Here is an 18,117-nt window from a genome sequence, read left to right on the forward strand (position 1 = left end):
GCCAGGGTTATTGTGAAGACAGTGAGGTGATGGAGGTAGGTCCCAAGGGTGGCCCTGGTACAGAGTAAGTGCCCAGCACACTTGAACTGCCATGATTCTTGTTTCCTGGGTTCAGTTTTCTTGAAGAGGTGCCAGCCCATGTTTATAATCATTTACCTAGCCCAGATCAAAGAGGACCTCTTTGCAAAGCTTCTTTAATCCTGTTAGAATCTCCAAAGGCCTCCCCGTACTTCTGGTGCCTGGAGTAGGGTCTGGCATGCTGTATGTGCTCAATAAATAAACACTCACTGAAGAAGGAAAGTCAACACCCTGTAGTCACTGAAAGCAGGTGACCTCTCCCTCTGCCTCACTGAAAGCAGGTGACCCCTCCCTCCGGCCTCTCAGGCAGGACCTGTGTACCTGTGTTGGGGCCTGGGCCAGTCTGTCCAGGCTCCCAGGGGTCAGATGTTGGGCAAAGGAACTTGGGAGGCCTGTACTTCCTTTCATCTGTAGTTGGAAAACTGAAGCCCAGAGAGGGAAGTGACCTGTCCAAGGTCACACAGCAGACTGAGAACAGAATCTGGCCCCTCACTCCTCACCATTCAGTATGTGCTGGGCATTTGCTGCAGCTAGGGGCTCTACTGGGCCCTGGGTTCACAGGCACGAGCAAGGTAGGCAGGCCCAGCAGTCACGACATTCACAGGAGGGAGGCAGGGATGAATATATAAATCTGCGAAGGAGCATGGAAGGTTCTAGTAGTGGTTCTCTGCTAAGACGTAAAACCCAGGGAGAGGTAGAGTGAGGAGGCTTTTCTGAGAAGGTGATGTTTCATCTGAGATGCAGATGCCAGGAAGGAGCCAGCCATGGAAGAATGTAGGGGGAGAGCAGCTAGGAGTGAGCAGAACCCCAGAGTGGAGGGAACTTGGTGTTTGGGGAAGAACAGAAAGGAGGCCGATGTGGCATCAGGAATGACAGTGGGGTGGTCGGCAAGTGTGGGACCACGCCCTTAGGTTGCGTGGTTCTGCCCAGATGGTTGGGTGGGTGACTGCTGGATTCTGACCTCTGTTTTAAGAAGTGAATTCTGGCTTCTGGGAGGGACTGCCCATGGGCAGGGAGGAAGAGGGCAATGAAACCAGGAGGTGACTGCAGGGTCGCAGGCGAGAGGAGATGGTGCTGGCCTAGCCTGGGAGCTTGGGGCTGGGGAGAGGTCCATGGGGCTGGAGGTTGGAGCTGGTGAGAAGGGGGTTGAGGGAACGACAGAGATCAGGGATGCATCTTAGACTTTTGGTTTCAGGAACTAAGGATTTGGCGGTGTCACTTCTGAGGTGGAGGTTTTGGCGGGTGACCATCAAGCCTCCTGTTTTTGGACCATTTGGGTTCAAGATGCCCATTTAACATCCAAGGAGAGGTACCGAGGAGGCCGTGGGATACCTGGTGATTGGAGCCTGGGGTTCAGGGAGCAGTTGGGCAAGAAACAGAGAGAGAGCAAGTCAAGACTTCTCAGGAAGTAGCCACGGACATTGCCCGGGACTCTCGGGCAAGGCTCCTCAATACACAGGGCTGGCGGTGGCTTCCCAGGAAGGCTGGGAGGAAGAGGAGTTCATGGGAGGGCAGCAGGGACCCCCAGATGGAGGGGCAGGTGCCCATGCCCCGCCGGCTCCTCTCCCTCAGTTCAGAGCCTGTCCTGTCGGGGGGTGTCAGCGGCCCTGACTCTCCACTCCCCTACAGTCCCCCCAGAAGCTGAGTTGCAGCGGTGACAGAGAACAAGCGGACTTTGTTACCTTGGCAGTTTCTCTCAAGTCTGCTCCTCATAAAAGCTCAGCTGGAACAGTGGAAATTCTGACTTGTGTCAGATACCGGAGAGGCTTTAATAGTTTCAAGTAGCTCGGGGTTAGATTGTAAAAGCCGAATTTCATCACATGTTTTAACTTGGGTGGGGATGGGCGGGGGAGAGTGGAAGGGACGTGGTATTTTTAGCCCACAGAAGGCTTTTTCTCCCCTTTCCCCTTCTCTCCCGGGGCTTCCCCCTCCCTCCCTGAACAGATGTTTCGTCTCAATCCTGTTCAGATCTCAAAGCCGAGTGGCCACCAGCCTTATGCTCTGATGAGGAAAAAAAGGCCAGAATGTTATTTGTTGAGAAGGATTTGCTCCCCCACCCCCTTTTCCCCCTTTTTTGTTTCCCCTCAGTTACAGTTGGTCCATAAACAAAATCTAGTGGCAGTAAAATGCAGCTGGGAGGCAGGATGGTGGAGAAGAAGTCCCTGGTGGCATTTCTGGTCTCAGGAAGGGGCAGACACCCACAGGTAAAAAAGCTGGAAATCACCCTAGAGGGACTGCCCTGGGTGAGTGAATTACTGCTGTGGTGCTGGTGCTGGTGGTTTTTCCTAAAAAGCAGGATCTCAGAGAGACGGATTTGTTAAGTCAGGATTCTTTCGGTTCTTTTGGAAACTCACTTAAACTTTTGGCTCATGAAATTGAAAAATCCTAGGGTAGATCTTGCCTAAAAAGGCCTGTTTGGATTCTGGAGCTAAAACCATGTCATGGACACATGCACGCACACACACACACACTCACACACACACGTATACTCACACATTCACACACGTGTCTCACTCGCTGCCCCTTTCTCTCCCTCTCCATCATCTCTCCCTCTGTCCCCTGGTAGCTTCTCCCCCACAGGGGGCAAGGGTGGCAGTTCCCAGCTCTGGGCACTCCCATCCTATGAGCACAGCCCTGTCAGGTGGAAGAAAGTTCCCAGGTCACAGGGGTTCTTGCACATGTTGGACTCACTTTACTGACCACTTTACTGGTCACTTGACCAGGGTAGATCTAGGTTTTGTGGGACCTGAAGCTTTCTGGGGCCAAACCAAAATAAATATCTCACCAACTCAGTCTCTCCTTAGCTCATGTCCAGAAATGCCTGTATTTCCCCTAGTATCACCTCACACAGGCACAGGATGTCAGAATGGTTAGATGACAATCTTAATAGATTGAGGATGAAATGCCTAATTTGGAAAATGTTACAAATACAAACACATATGACCACATAAACACCTTGCAAAGACCCATTCTGACTTGGAAAGGGCCCGTGTAGGTGAGATGGCCCAGAAGCCTAGCTTCATTAGCTTCTTCATAAACTCTCCTTTCATACTGATCTAGGACCAGCCACGTGGCCTTCAGGATGAAACAAGCTGGGTCAGGTGGGGGTACTGAGTGCAGTGCGACCCTGGAGTGGGATCAGTTTCCATAAACTAGATAGACTGAGAGTGGGGGATGAGTAGCTCTGGGGAGGAAAGCCAGATGCTATCATCAGAAGGAGGAGAAGGATTGCTGGACAGGCAGGAACAGGTGTCAGCTATTGTGGTCTGAGAGAGTGGACAGGCCAGTGGTTGAGGAGTTGGGAAACTGGGATTTAGTTCTCTTTGTTCCACAACTTCTGGGTTCAAATCCTGGTTCTGCTACTTACCGTTGTTTCATTTTGATGATGCTGCTGCTGATGCAGCACCTATAGTGTGATAGACCCTGCACTATAGACATATATATCTCAGGGTATAGATATTGGGCTGACGGAAGATTCTGATGATTAAATGAGTGATATAATGATGGTGTAATAAGGCTCACTGAGCGGGGAAGCCTAACCTAGCCCTGAGGGTGTGACAGCATGCCGCTCAGAGGAAGGGAGGCTTAAACTGAAGACCTGAAGGATGAGTGGGAATTGCAGAGCTGGAAAGAGTGTTCTTGGCAGGGATAACAGCGTGAGAGCATGGCAGGCTCAGAAAAGGGAAAGCAGTTCCACAGAGAGACGGGACTGAGAGGTGGCAGCAGCCGGGTCGTGGAAGCCTTTGGACCCCTCCTTAGGGGAAAGGGGGCCACTGGAGGGGTTTAAGCAGGGAAACGGCATAATCAGTTTTGGTTTTTAAGCTCAGTTTCCTCTTTTGTACGATGCCAACAGTAGCACACCCTGCACAGTGTTAAGAGGACTTAATGGAATAATGTGTGGTACTACTAACTTCACCAGCCTCTCCGTGCAGCCCACCACAGTATGTGGCTGTGTTTACAAACAGAGGTGGGATCGCTAGGACCCTCATTCCCTAAGGAGAGCCTGATACAGATACTGCAAGAAACCATTTGGCCTGGAATGCACATATGATATCTTTCTCTTTTTACTGGCAGCAGATTTACCCGCCTAATTATATTTGGCAGAGGCTAATATTAAAATTCATCTGCATTCCCTCGAACAGCTGCTGTCAGAAGGTTGTGGACTCAAACATCTTGGCAAGCAACCCTGAGACTAAAATATTTGCAGCAGATAATCTGTACGTGGACGATTGAGAAAGGACTGTGGATATGTCAGGGCGAGCATCCAGACTGTAGCAAGGAAGTTCTGGCTTGTGTTAAATCTTACATTGTATTCACTGAGAAGAACTTGCCAGGTAACTAGGCTAAGAGAGGGGTCTGCCATGCAATTGAATTGTTAGTAATTTCTCGTCTTTAGTGGGGCTGATTTAGTCATAACTGTGTTTCAAATTTGTCTCTTCTTTCCAAGTTTCATATGCACCAGGCCTTTCTGGATTGTGTTAAGATAAGCTGGCATTTACTGGTATCATCCCAGGTTTGGATTTTTATGTAAATTTCAACTCCCCACCTCCCCATGGCACTTCCCAGTCTCCATCAAGGCAGAAGGTATGGCATGTTTGTTATGTAGCCAAGCTTCCTTATGCCTACCTGTAGAATGTGCTGTAGTTCAGCAGGCCTGGCGGAATCTCTGCCCTGTGCACGTATGGGAAGTGCTAGGCATTGGGCAACCCGGGAGCAGAAGCCTAGAAGGCGCCAGATCTCAAGAAACTTGCTTTCTGGCTGTGCAGATGTGGAGGCTCCTGTGAAGCAATTAGAAGGTTCCAGATAGGACTGTACAGAATAAAGTGCTAGACTGAATGGCGGGAGACAGCACCCCACTAGCTCCGGATGCATTCATGCAAATTAGAAAAAAGCTGCCCCTCTTCAAGACACCTTTCTGCCATCTGTCCAAAGGATGTCATAAGCAATACACATATCTAGGGTATTGGTCATATGAGTGGCACCACCTCAGGTTGTACAGTGCACAGCCTGCTTCTTGGAGCCGGTCTCCTAGTGACCTCAAGTGACCCCAGACCAAGGGGAAGAGCCCTGAGGAGCCCACCCTGTTGTACTGTTGAGGAGGACAGGTCTGTTTTATTTCACAGGCCTTCTTCTCTTGCTGTTTGGGTGGCGCCAGCTGTCAGCAGCTTGGGCTGGGTGGGCTGTGCCATCCTGCTCCCTGGGTCACTGCCATTTGCCAGGGTAAACAGTCCCGAGTGACTGTGGCTCTCACAGCATGCGGTCCCCAAGGAGCCTCCCATTGGGCCCATGGGGAGGCGGGAGGGGTGTCTAGACCCACAATCAAAGTTGTCACCATTCAGGTATTTCCTCACTCTCTTCTTTCGCTCTCTCTTCCTCCCCACCCCTCCCTTTTTTAAACTGGGGGAGGGGAGAGGGAAGAGACTGTCTTTGATCTCAGCGGAGGAAAAAAGTCTGTTCTGTTCAGGCTTTTGGCTAACACAACAAACAGTGTTTAAAATTTAACTTTGCTTAATTAATTAGTAATTCTGTTTAATGCTGTCTGATCTCCCTCCAAAAGGTATTTTGAAGCTTGAGAAGGGAACATCAAAGGGAGCCGGGTGAAGATGGTCAAGTAATGCATTTAATCTGGCAGTTGCTGAGGGTGGAGAGCTGCCAGGCTGGGAGCTAATGGGGAGAGAACTGTCATTTGGTAAACACAGCAAGCTGACTCCTCATGGCTGTGGTGTGAGGAGGGACAGGGAGCAGTTTCCAAAGAGAAGGAGCTCCACAAACCATTACCAACCCCCCAGATTCATATGGGCTGACAATAGGCCTTAAGAAAGCAGAGTTGACATTTTCTTTCTTCCACAGCCACTGTATGGTTGGGCAGGTTGTGTACTGCACAAGGGTTTCCAGCCAAGCAGGCAAGTAATAGGTGAAACTGTCTGTGCCCTGCTCATGAAGCACATATCCTGGTGGAAGTGGAGGGTGGCACACATCTAAAGCAGCAATCAATCCACAGACTTTTTCATGAAGGGCCAGATAGTGTGTATTTTAGACTTTGTGGGCTCTGTTGCAACAGTTCAACTCTGCTGTCACAGAGTGAAAGAAGCCATGGACAATGCAAATGAGCATGGCTATGTCCCAATAAAACTTTATTTACAAAAACAGGAGGTGGGCCAGGTTTGGCTCAGCAAGTGTAGTTTGCCACCTCCTGCACTAAGTCACCCAAAAGTGCTTCTAGGCAAGTGAAAGGCCTTTTTTCCCCACCTGGTCCCCTGCTTTCCTTTTTTCTTCCAAATGAGCAGTGTCTCCTATAGTTCCTCAGACTTTCAATTGAAGAGTGATCAGTATGATCAGCACCCCCTGAAATTAGGCCCCCAAAAGATAATTTCTCAAGGGGAAAAATGGCTGGGCTAAACAGGAATCAGAGGCAGAGAATGGACTCAGACTCTGGTGCCAAAGCTGATCTCAACTATCATCATTGCAATCCCCCTTGGCGTGGCCTGGGTGGCCTGCAGCGAACACCAGTCCGCCTCTCCCGCCTCCAGTGGGCCTGCACTCACTGATGGGTGGAGGGTGGTTTCTTCTGCACAGGGCTGGCTGGGGGCTGTGGCGGCTTGACTTAGTTTAGTTTCAGAGGGCTCATATGTGGATGAGGCCTGGCGCCTGCCCCTGGCATTGGGGTCTGCATGGCCGGTTCTCTGCCACCTCTTCTAGCTACTGGTTAGGGGACAATAAGAGGGTGAACGACCTTCTTTGGTGGGGATAGAGAGTGCTGACTGTCCTTGTTCCTGACCCCCACAGCCCCAGGGCAGGATGGATCACAGGCCCCATGCTGGGAGGGGCCCCTGGCGGGTTCACTGACCGTCGGCTGACCTGTGGATGTCCGGGTGGCTTTCTGAGCTGGGATGGGATGAGGGAGCCACTGGTGAAGAGAGGACAATCCGGGCCATACTGGTCTTTGGGGAAGACATATGAGGGGTCGAGGGGGATGTTTTCCAGCCCTTTCAGGTGAGGAGAAAGGAAGGAAAGGGGAGGTCCTGAGGGAAGACAGGCTGTCCGTGCACGGTGGAGGAAGAGTGCTCCAGAGGAGGAGAGAGCAGGGACAGAGGTTCCTTTTCTTTGGATTTTATCAAGTGAAACATGAAAGGCAACATTGAACCTGAAGGTGGTTTTCTGATAACTTCCCTTTGAACTTGAAGTTTGGTTTCGACAAGCCTGGCCAGCTTGCATCTCCAGCCAGGACCTCTGCAGAGAGAGGCAGCAGCTTTGAAGATGGAGCTGGGCTTTGTTTTTCTTTCTTCTTTTTCTTTCTCTTCTTTCCCCCTGCTTGGAGGGGTGAGTAGAGGATGCCGCGGGCCGTGATATTACTCTGGTTTCTCCGGTGGGGCAGTTTGGGGTCAAGCAGGATCGTTGGGATCTGGGCTGTCAGCTGGCAGACATCCTTGGCAAAGCCAGCATTTGTCGAGCACTTACTGCGTGCCGGCCACTGTGCTCAGTAAGCACTTTCCTCATTGCGCTTTCCCAACAGCCCTGTGAAAGTGAGGCCATCATATTCCCATTTTACAGACAAGGGGACTGAGGTCCAGAGGAGTCAAGGGCCTTGTCCAAAGCTGCCCGCACAGGCTGTATGTATTTAATATAATGCTTTTGTGTCCATTTGCATTCCTGAAGCCTCAGTTTTGAGAAAACTTAGCTGCTAACTGAGCTGTTCCCAGGAGTCAGTGGAGTGGGGCCATCAGTCTCCTGACTGTTACTACTTATGGCCAGACCTAGTGCACTGGGGGTCTTAGCCCCTTATGATCAGAGCTTGTTGGATCCACATAAGAATCCTCTGGGGAAGGGGTTGGTAGCTTCCTCATTTTACAGTTGGGGAAACTGAGACATCTAGAGAAGGCATGTGATCCACCCAGGGTCACACAGTGCCAGAGAACAGAACCCACGTGGAGATGACCACTGCCCTGGCTGGCTGGCCTCCATGAGACAGAGAGAGGCAGGCTGAGAGAAGCACCAAGTCTCCCGAATTGAGCCATGAAAGGCATGGAGGGGCAGCCTAGTGGACTGACTGTGAGCATTATTCAGGCTACCTGGGTTCAAATCCCAGTTCTGTCATTTACTAGCGAGGCACTTATCCTCTCCAAGCCTCAGTTTCCCCATCTGGAAAATGGAGGTAATCGTAATAACTGCCTCACAGGGCTTCATGAGGATGGAGTTGGTAAACAGCAAGTGCTTAGTCATTGCTGCCTCATCTTTATGTACAGTGGCGCCAAGGCACAAGGACACCAGGGGAAGTGCCTTAGTTAATTGCAGAGGAGAGAGCTCCCAGCCCGCAGGACTGGAGCAGAGCAGGAGAGCTGGGGCCCAGGCCCACTGGGGGCATCTCCACTGTGCCTGGCCCAGGGACTGCCCTTGGGTCCTTGCTTGCAAAGCTGGGGTGTGTGAGTGTGGTGGGAGTGTGGGATCGGAGAGACACAAATCCCCCATCTAGTTTCCTGGCCCAGCGGCCCCATTTCTCCAGGCTGCCGACTTCCCAAGAAAGTCCTGCCTTGCCTTCCTCTCTGACTGGGGAGTCTCAGCTCCTCACATGACCCCCTGGCCATCCTTGGGTCAGGGTGGAGGGGCCAGGGTCCCTTCCCGGAGTAGGAGCCAGGCTGTTTCTTCACCTTTAAAACAGGACACGAAATTTACTACCCCAGGGCAACAGAAGGAATCAGATGAGAGGAGCTGTGAGTGTGGCCTGGAAAAGATGTCTCTGGCAAACCCCAGCCCCTCTATCTGACAGAGACAAAATGGCAGAAGGGACTAAAGGAGGCTTATGGGACATTCCAAGAATTGATGGCACTTTGTAGTCTGGATCCTAGGTCAAGGACGATGATGCTACCCTGAGCTGGCATCCTCAGGAAAATAGTGTCAGTAGGTCCTGGGATTTCACACTCACCCTCCCACAGTTCCTGGCAGGCCACACACAGGACCGTGACCTTTGGCAGAGAGGGGAGGACCTGGGGTGAGCAGAGGCCAAATGCAAGGTTCAGGATGAGCGTGCTCCCTGAAGATGCCTTTTGTGTATGTGTGAGTGTGTGTGCATGTGTGAGTGTGCATATGTGTGCAAGCAGGTGTGTTGCATGAGTGTACATATGTGTGCATGTGCGTGTGTATGTGTGTCCATGTGTGCTTGTGCATACATGTATGTGGACGAGTGCATGTGTGCACTTCTTTGCCAACCCAGTTGAACTCTGTTTCTGGCACTCCTCCTGGCCATCCACCAAGGTGCCTGCCGTAGGCTGTGCTCAGGTGGGTGGCACCTTTGAGGAGGCCAAAATGTCAACACAGAAGGCAGTGAGACTGCAGAAAATGGCCATGGTCCCTAAGCTCCCTCGCTGGGCTCCAGAAGCACCCCTCCACTCTCATCCATCTGCCCTCTGGCCTGACACTGCTCTGGGTGGTTGTGTGCCTCCATAGGGCAGAAGTCATAGGCTGGTGGGGGCCTGAGGGGGCCCCCCACGGTGCAAGTGGGTGCACCATGTTGGGGGAAGGTCTTCCCAGGCAGTACCAGGTGCCAGAGTAGTGTGATGTTGACCCCAGCAAATGGGCAGGGCAGGAGCGGGCCCAGACCCCCGGCGAGAATGTCCAGGCCAGGCCTGGAGGACAAAGGTGCAGTGAGCGTGGCTGCCCGGCGTCTGGACCCTGCTCCTCATGCTCCCTCGCCTGCCTCCCGGACAGTGGCCCTGCCTCCTGAGAAGACTGACGGGCTGGGCAGCGGAGATGAGAAGAAGATGGAGAGAGTGAGCGAACCCTGCCCAGGCTCCAAGAAGCAGCTGAAGTTTGAAGTAAGTTTCCTTTTGGTGCTGGGTCCTGAGGAGATGAGATGGGTTTTCTCAGCTTGGGGCTTTGGGAGGAGGGAAGCTGAGGCTCTTCCAGACAGGAAGGCCCCTCCCCTGCATGAACAGCACCCTCTGTGGGAGGTTCCTTCTGCCACATCTGAGGCCGTCCTGGCTCAGGGCAGACCCCAGGGACTCACCGCTGCCCACCCCCTCAGCCCAGCCCCAGCCCCTCCATGCGGGGTGTGCCCAGTAGCTTGGGAGAGGGCATGAGAGTAGATGAGGGAGGCAGGACTCTGGCCCTGCTGTTGCTGTCACCTCTCTGGACCTCAGTTTCCTCGGTGAAACCTTCCCTTCCAACTCTTGAGGCTGTTCTGGGGGTGCCTGTGGGGGATCTCAGGTGGGATGGATGAACAGGAGGTACGGGCAGGACCCTGACGCTCTCTGGGCCTCAGTTTCCCCATGTGGGCACCACCAAGGATGTGCCTCCCTGTGGCTCTGTGCAGTGCTTGGAGGAGGGAGTAGCAGCTGTGGGCAGAGGTTGGTGAGGCTCTGAGCATAGGGGTAGGAGTTGGGAGAGGGATGTACAGGGGAGTCTTTGGGAAGAGAAGGGCCTTTGGGGTGAGAAGGGGACAGTTGAGTGCCCCAGACCCAGTGGTTGCACAGTCTGTTCCCCACCGCCTGATAGTGTAGCACGCTCCTGTGCACCCAGCACAGTGGCCAGTGCTGAGAGCCAGGCCCAGGCCTGCTGCATGGAGCTTCCCCACTGCTCTGCCCTCCTTGCTCCCTCCCTCCTTCCCTCTGTTTGCCTTCCTGAGACCACCAGGGCATAGCTCTAGAGTCAGCAGGCCTGGGTTCAAATCCTGGCTATACACTTAGTGGCTCTGAGACTTTGGGGCAAGTTCCCTAAAGTCTCAGTGGCCTCACGTGCCTTGCCTGTAAGGTGGGGATAATGGTGATGTCTGTCGCATTGGGCTGTTGTCAGCAGCATGAGTTCGTGCGCCTAAAGGTCTAAAGTGCTTAAGAGGGTGCCCCTCTTTCTGACCAATGCTGATTGGCACCGGCTAATTGCCAGGGTACCCAGCTTAGACTGGGTGTGGTTCCTGCCGTCAAGTAGTGCACAGTGTGACCAGGGGACAGTTGAGTGCCCCAAACCCAGTGGCTGCACAGTCAGTGATGAGATGAGATCTGGGAGCCCGGAGTGGGGTCAGGCCGAGGGGTGTGGGGTAACGGACACTTGGCATTTCCAGGCTCTGTGCGGTGCCTGGAGGAGGGAACAGCGGCTGTGGATAGAGACTGGGGAGGTGGGTGGGGCTCTGAGCATAGGGGTAGGAGTTGGGAGAGGGGTGCACAGGGGAGCCTTTGGGATGAGAAGGGCCTTTCAGGCAGAGGGAGCTGCAGGAGCAAAGGCCTGGAGGCTGAAGTGCCTGCGTGCTGTGTGGAGAGAGTGAGTGGCGTGATGTGGCCTGTGCTGGATGGTGGGACATGGGGGAGACGCCCGGTGTGCAGGGTCCCTGGTGACCGATCTTACCCCCTTTCCAGTGTCATCTCCCTGCCATGCCCCACCATCCTGCACAGGCCACACCACACAGCTTGTTCTCCCTACACAGCACACCAGCACTCCAGCCTCCAAGAGGCTTGAAGGCTCGCCTGAGGAGGATAGGTAGTGTCTAGTAGGAGTTAGGGCTGCCAGCTTCTTCCTGGAGCCCAGCCCCGCCCTAAGCCCACCTGGGTCCTTGTAGGGTCTTTTGGGGAGCTTGGCAAAACCCAGGGCTGAACTCAGTGGCAGAAGGAAGACCAGGCCCAGGCATCCTGCCTCCCTGGAAGCCCAAGTGCGCTTGCTTCTGAAGGGGCAGACTTGGGACTGAGCTGTGGTCCATGGGCAGGACTCAACTGAGAAGCCCAGGTGGGGTGTGGGAGAGGCCTAGGAGACCCGCATGTGACAGGTGGGACAAGTGGCCAATTACTCAACTCATGTTTCTGAAGCTCAGACCCAAGCTGTCTTGGAAACAGGTAAATGCTGTGTGTGTGTGTGTGTGTGTACACAGGTATGTGAGCATAGGATGTGCACGTATAGGGGTATACGTGTGTAGGTATGCGTGTGTGTAGGTACGTGTGTAGGGGTATGCGTGTGTGTGTGTGTGTGTGTGTGTGTGTGTGTAGGGGTATGTATGTAGGCACGTGTGTCATGCCACATGAAACTGCCTCAGAGAGCAATGAGGGCCCTTGGCAGGTATCAAACGGGTGTGGCTGAAGCAAGGTTGGCTTTGAACTCAGCGTGGGCGCCCGAGAATTGCTGGAGGGAAATGGCTTAGAGCTGCAGCAGCCAGGGCCAGGAGTGCTGGGGCTCACTCCACTAGCATTTGTAGGCAGGTGCCTTTCCCTCTCTGGGGAGCTGAGCCTTCCTCCTGCCAGGCCAGCCAGGTGCCACCTTCCTGATGGTGGAAGGAGAGGTGGAGTTTGGCATGCCATGGAACAGAATGGTCTTGTTTCCATAGAATCTTAGGGATCTGAAAGGCCATTTGTGGAACCCTTTCCTGCTGAACAGCATGTTTCCTAGAACTGTCTGTCTGACACTCAGCCAGCCTCTGCACACAGCCCTCCGGTGACCAGCTCACCACTTCGCGGCTCACATTCCCTGGGGTCAGACACTTCAGGTTGCTGAAAATGATAATAATGAAATGATTGTTTCATTGATTATTGATTGAAATAATTATTTCAATGACTGTTAATCATTACAGCAAAAATAACAGCTACTACCATTGATTGAGCTTTTCCATGTGCCAGACAGTGCTCCAAGCATGGGTGTAAAGGACACCAGCATTTACCCTCCACTTCCTGTTTCCAATTCCCCTAAGCAGACCTGACCACATGGCACTGGGAGCAGGCAGTGTGTAGGGGAGGTGATCCTGGGGCGCAGGTGCGAGGAAGGAGGAAAGCCAGTGAAGGCTGGGTTCATTTGTGGGCTCTGCCTGCTGGAGAGCCTCCTAGGAGCCATGTAGCATGCGCTCAGATTTGTCCCAGGGAGGGGTGAGGAGGCCTGGTGTTTCCTCTGCCTCCTGACCCTCCCTTGTTCCGTTGCCTCTGGGCATTCCTTCCCAGGCTCTTCAGGGCTGCCCTGAGACAGAAAAGTGTACATGAGGCGGGAGGTCGGGAACTGTCCCCACCACAGCTGCAGGGAAACAGCTGGGCTGAGGGCATGTGGGTGGGGCATTTAATCTTCCCAGCAACCTCGTGGGAGAGAGGCTGTCATTTTCCATAATGTTTTCAAAGAGAAACTGAGGCACAGCAGAGGGCAGTGACATGCCCAGGGTCACACAGCTGTGGAGGGCCCTGCAGGGGCTGGATCCCGGGGCTGACCGACACCCAAACCCCTCATGCTCATGCTGTCCTACCCTGGCATCCTGCTGGGGCTCCCAAATTGATGCTCCTTTGCCTTCTAGTTGCTTCTTGCCCTTGGTCCAAGTTCAGCTTTTCTGAGGCCACAGTGCCTCTTCTCAGAACCCCCTGTGTTTCCTTTGTCTTTGAAGACCCACAGACCACCAGGCACGCCTGCAGGCCTCCCTCTCCAGGCCAAACCTCCCTTGCCCGGGCTCTGGCTGCCCTCCTGGGCCAGTTCTGTCTTGGCCAAGGTGCTCCCTGTCCACTCAAGGTCTGGGGAGGGCAGAGGACAGGTGGCCGCCCCTTGGCCTGGCCTCTAGGCCCAGGCTTCCACTACCCAGTCAGTGTTGCCACAGATAGGGGACCAGCCCCGCCCATCTCTCTGCATCCAGGAGCTCCAGTGTGACGTGTCCGTGGAGGAGGACAGCCGGCAGGAGTGGACCTTCACCCTGTATGACTTTGACAACAACGGCAAGGTCACCCGAGAGGTGAGTGCACCTGCCTGGCCTCTTGCCGTGTGTCATACCCGCAGGCACAGGGCCTGGGCACAGCACCCTGCCACTGCCACTTCTCACCCCTGCATCGATCCTGCCCCTTAGGGAAGGCTGTAACAGCCAGGGAGTTGCTGGGAGTTCCTGCGAGATCTGGAGGGGCATCCCAGAGCTGCTGGCAAGTGGGAAGAGAGGACAGGGAGGGAAGGCAGCTCCCCTGCTCTCAGCCCAGGCACTGTCCCTCCCGGGAAAGAAGTGGGGGGGGCAGGTGCAGAGCCCTAGGGCCTCTCTGGAGATGGCCCCAAGGCCCCATCCGAGTCCTGTCCTGCTTCCCTCTCTCCACAGTCCCAGAGCTCTAGGGGTGGGGCTGGCACCACCACAGGCCACCTCCCTTGCTCAGCCATGCTGCCCAGGAGCTTGGGGGTGGGGGCACAAAGAGGCCACACAGCGCCTTGTTTTGAGGCTATAGGAATGAGCACCTCCAGTGCTAAGGGCCCTGCCAGCGGCTCTGCAGTCACAGCTCTGGTCACAGCCTCATCCCAAACCTCTTCTTCCTTATCCCTCTGCAGGCCGGTCTCTCTCGCTCAGGGCCCTCCTCCTGCAGCTCTCTCCTTCCTGCCTGTGTCTTTGCATATTGAGCACCAACTGTGTGCATCTGTTGGGTGCTAGGTACTAGGCATGAGGACACAGCAGGGAACAAAACAGACACGTTCCTCGCCCTGGAGCTTTGACCTTCTGACAAGAGGCAGATCCAAACAACTGTAGGATAACTGTGAGCGGTGATGTGTTCAGTGAAGGAAATAAACAGGTGCTGTGACAGAGACTGGCTGGAAGGTCCAGGGGAGGCCTCCTGGAGGAGGCGGCAAGGGAGCTGAGCCATGCAGCATGCACAGCCTTGGGGGAGTCCTGGGCAGGCAGACGCCAGGGGCTCAGGGTGTTTAAGGAACTGAAGGAGGTGGCTGTGGTGGCCAATCAGCAGAAGAGACACAGATGTGGCTGGGGATCCAGCAGGGCCAGACTTCTGGGGCCTTGTAGGCCCTGGCAGGCAACCTGGATTTGATTTCAGGTCCTGAGGGCACTGCTGGAGGGTTGGTATCCTTCCTTATACTTCCTCATTCCTTTTCCTCCCCTGTCCCTCTCTGATGACCTGTCCCTCCCCGAGAGGACCCCATCTTCAGGCACGAGACCTGTTACAGATCTGAGGTTACATGCACCTGCGCGGCGGTTGCAGGTTAGCACGTCTGGGCTCCACTAGCTTCTTGTCCAGCATGTGGGGGCCTCATGTTCCCAGAGAGACACTGAAGCTTTGCTGACTGGTCTCCTCATCCTGGGTCAGGACGAGTGTTTTCTTCTCTGTGGATAGTGCAGGAGAAGTTCACCTTTATGCTGCCATATGTGAATTCTGGGTTAACAAGGTCACCTCCTCTTCAGGCTGTGGTTTAGGGGCTGTTTCAACAGGTTGGAGGAGGAAGTTGTGACTTCGAAGCACCCAGGACTCTGACATGTAAGTGACAGAATACATGCTCCAACTGCTGTATTCGAAAAAAAAAGAAATAGATTGGCTCATATAACTGAAATTTGGTCCGGGGTCTGACTTTGGTGATGGCTTGACCCAGAGGCTCGGTGGCTTCAGGACAAGGTGTTCATCACTGCTCTGTTTCCTCAGTCTATTTCCTCTATTCCTCAGCTCTATTTCCCTTCTTGTGAGGCAGACTCTCCCCTTGGCAGTAGCAAGATGATTGCTGACAGCTTCAACCTGCATTGTCCTTCACTGCTTTGATAATGAGAGGAAGGGAGAGAGGGTTTCCAAGGAAGGTGGCCCAGCCCGGCCCTGGAGAAAGTTTTCACTGGGTCATGTCTTCCTCCCACCGAGGAGCCAGGGAGTGGTTTTGAGTGGAGGGAGGACTGGTCTGGTGTTTCCCTGGTCTATTTTTAGCCCTGACGCCACCCCTCAAATTTGGCTGTAAATACAGTTCCCTTCCATGCCTTCTGAGTGCCAGGGCAGATGGGCTTCCACCTCACGGCATCTGCAGCCCAGAGCTGGGGTGTGGGCCAGCTTTCCAATCAGAAAGAAGACCTGCTCCTCCTTCAGGCGTTCGTTCATGCAGGAAATACTGAGCACACCGATTCCTACATGTCTGCCCTGTGTAGTCAGTGAGGTTGATTTTCAAGCTAGAATTGCCAAAGCACATAGGCTCTGAGACCCTCGGTCTGCTGGGACCACCCCCACCCTGATCACACACCAGGGCTCCAGGTCCTCTAAGGTATCAGAAGTTTGGGGGATGAAGTGAGCGGCCATCAGCTGCCTCATCTGTATAATGAAACCTCCTTCATGGGCTGCCCAAGATAGAGAGAGTGAGCAAATGGGGCCTTATGGAGAAGCCAGAGGGAAGGAAAGGAGGCACAAGGAGAGTCCTCTGCAGGCCTCGTTGGAAGAAGTGGGATCCCTCCCCGAGATGAGCAAGGCAGCTAGGGAGTGCCTGGAGCCTGGGTCTCAAACTTGTGGCCCCCACAATTTCAATCTGGCCCCCAGATGTTCTGGTCTGGTCCCGCAAAGGGTTTTGTTAAAAATCAGTTGCCAAGATCAGCAATTTTGAAGATTTAACAGAAGATCCTGGATTTCTGGCTTTTCTGTGTGACCCCCTCCCACCTGCATTGTCAAAGGACAAGTCAACTGAGCTGAGCGGCCGTGCCTCCCAGGACAGGGTCAGCGCCTCTGTCGGCCCCCACTACTCTGGACCACCCACCCACATGCCTGCCTGGCTGGGGCTGCGCTGGGGTTGCCTCAGCTGCTTCAGCCTGTGGGACTTACAGGCAGGAGGTGAAGGATTGCTGGGCAGGTAACTGACCATGGATGGGTCTGCTTCATAGAGAAAAAATGTCTTCTCCAGAGGTTTCCAATGCCATTTAAAGCAGGACATTGCCCTGCACCCCAACACTAGACAAGTGACCACAGCAGATACCCAGATAGAAAGGGCCTAGTGAGGAGAATCGGTGCCCTCCAGTCCCAATCAGAAGGGTTTTGAGACACATGGAAGACATTGTATGGACACCCCTGTTCTGGTTGAAGGGTACCTGGGGCTCAGAGAGGAGATGAGATTTGGTCAAGTTCTCACAAATTAGTTTATCTTTTAGGGACAGTCTCAGCCAGCTCAAGCTGCCGTAATAAAATACTACAGACTGGGTGGCTTAGCAGAAATTTATTCCTCACAGTTCTGGAGGCTGGAAGTCCAAGACCAAGGGGACACCTGCTTCAGTTCCTGGTGAGGGCTCGCTTCCTGGCTTGCAGACGGCCACCTTCTCACTGTGCCCTCACGTGGTGGAGAGACCTCTTCTGGTGTCTCTTCCTTTTTTTTTTTTTTTTTTAAACAAGAGATGGGATCTTGCACTGTTGCCCAGGCTGGAGTGCAGTGGTATGCTCATGGCTCACTGCAGCCTCAAACTCCTAGGCTCAAGTGATCCTCCCACCTCAGCCTTCCAAGTAGCTGGGACTACAGGTGTGCACCACCACACATGGCTATTTTTTATTTTTTATTTTTGTAGAGAATGTTATGTTGCCCAGGCTGGTCTTGAACTTCTGGGCTGAAGTGATCCTCCCACTTCGGCCTCCCAAAGTGCTGGGATTCCAGGTGTGAGCCATATCCCTAGCTCTCCTCTTCTTCTAAGGGCCCTGATCCTATCATGGTCCCGCCTTCATGACCTCGTTTAACCTTAGTTATCTCCTTACTCCGAATACAATCACATTGGGGGTTAGGGCTTCAACCTGTGGATTTGCAAGTGAGTGGGGAGCCACAATTCAGCCCATAGCAGGGACACATCTCCCTTTCCATTTTTCATTTCGAACCCGAAGCAGATGCTGTTGATACCCCCACTCCATTTTCCCTGGGTCCACCTCAAAGTTCACCTGCTGCCATGGTGAATGGTGCCCACTGTAAGAGCTTTCTCAGGTACAAGGAGTTGGCTTGGCCCCTGCAGGGAAGCCCAAAAGCACAAGGGAGGGTTGGGCACAGTGGCTCATGGCTCACATCTGTAATCCCAGCACTTAGGGAGGCTGAGGCTGGAGGATTGCTTGAGACTGGGAGTTCGAGGCTGCAGTGAGCCATGATCACACCCCTGCACTCCAGCCTGGGTGACAGAGTGAGACCCCCATCTCAAACAAAAATACAAAGTACAGGGAATGTAGTAGCATCCTTGGGGAGCTCTCAGGCAGTGAGGAATGAGAGTCCATTTCTAAACCCTCCCTCTGTCTCGATGAGGCTGTTCCAAGGTGGGCCCCACACTCTCCCTCCAGGGCCCCAGTGCGACTGAGCCCCAGTTGTCCCTGGCTGTAACCTGCCCTTTTCCTTTTCTCTTATGGGATTTTCCTG

At 53.7% G+C, this 18,117-nt stretch overlaps 1 protein-coding gene across 2 annotated transcripts in view; it reads left to right on the plus strand.

Annotated features, from left to right (window-relative positions):
* The window catches only part of NKD1 (NKD inhibitor of WNT signaling pathway 1), a 100,311-nt gene that overhangs the window by 62,932 nt on the left and 19,262 nt on the right, over positions 1-18,117 (plus strand). For both annotated transcript variants that reach the window (XM_055366037.2, XM_055366039.2), the window contains 2 exons: positions 9,781-9,887; positions 13,652-13,747. In XM_055366037.2, the coding sequence (XP_055222012.2) occupies positions 9,781-9,887; positions 13,652-13,747 (203 nt within the window). The remainder of the gene's footprint in view (positions 1-9,780; positions 9,888-13,651; positions 13,748-18,117) is intronic.

This window comes from Gorilla gorilla, chromosome 18 (assembly GCF_029281585.2).
Source record: "Gorilla gorilla gorilla isolate KB3781 chromosome 18, NHGRI_mGorGor1-v2.1_pri, whole genome shotgun sequence".
Taxonomy (NCBI): domain Eukaryota; kingdom Metazoa; phylum Chordata; class Mammalia; order Primates; family Hominidae; genus Gorilla; species Gorilla gorilla.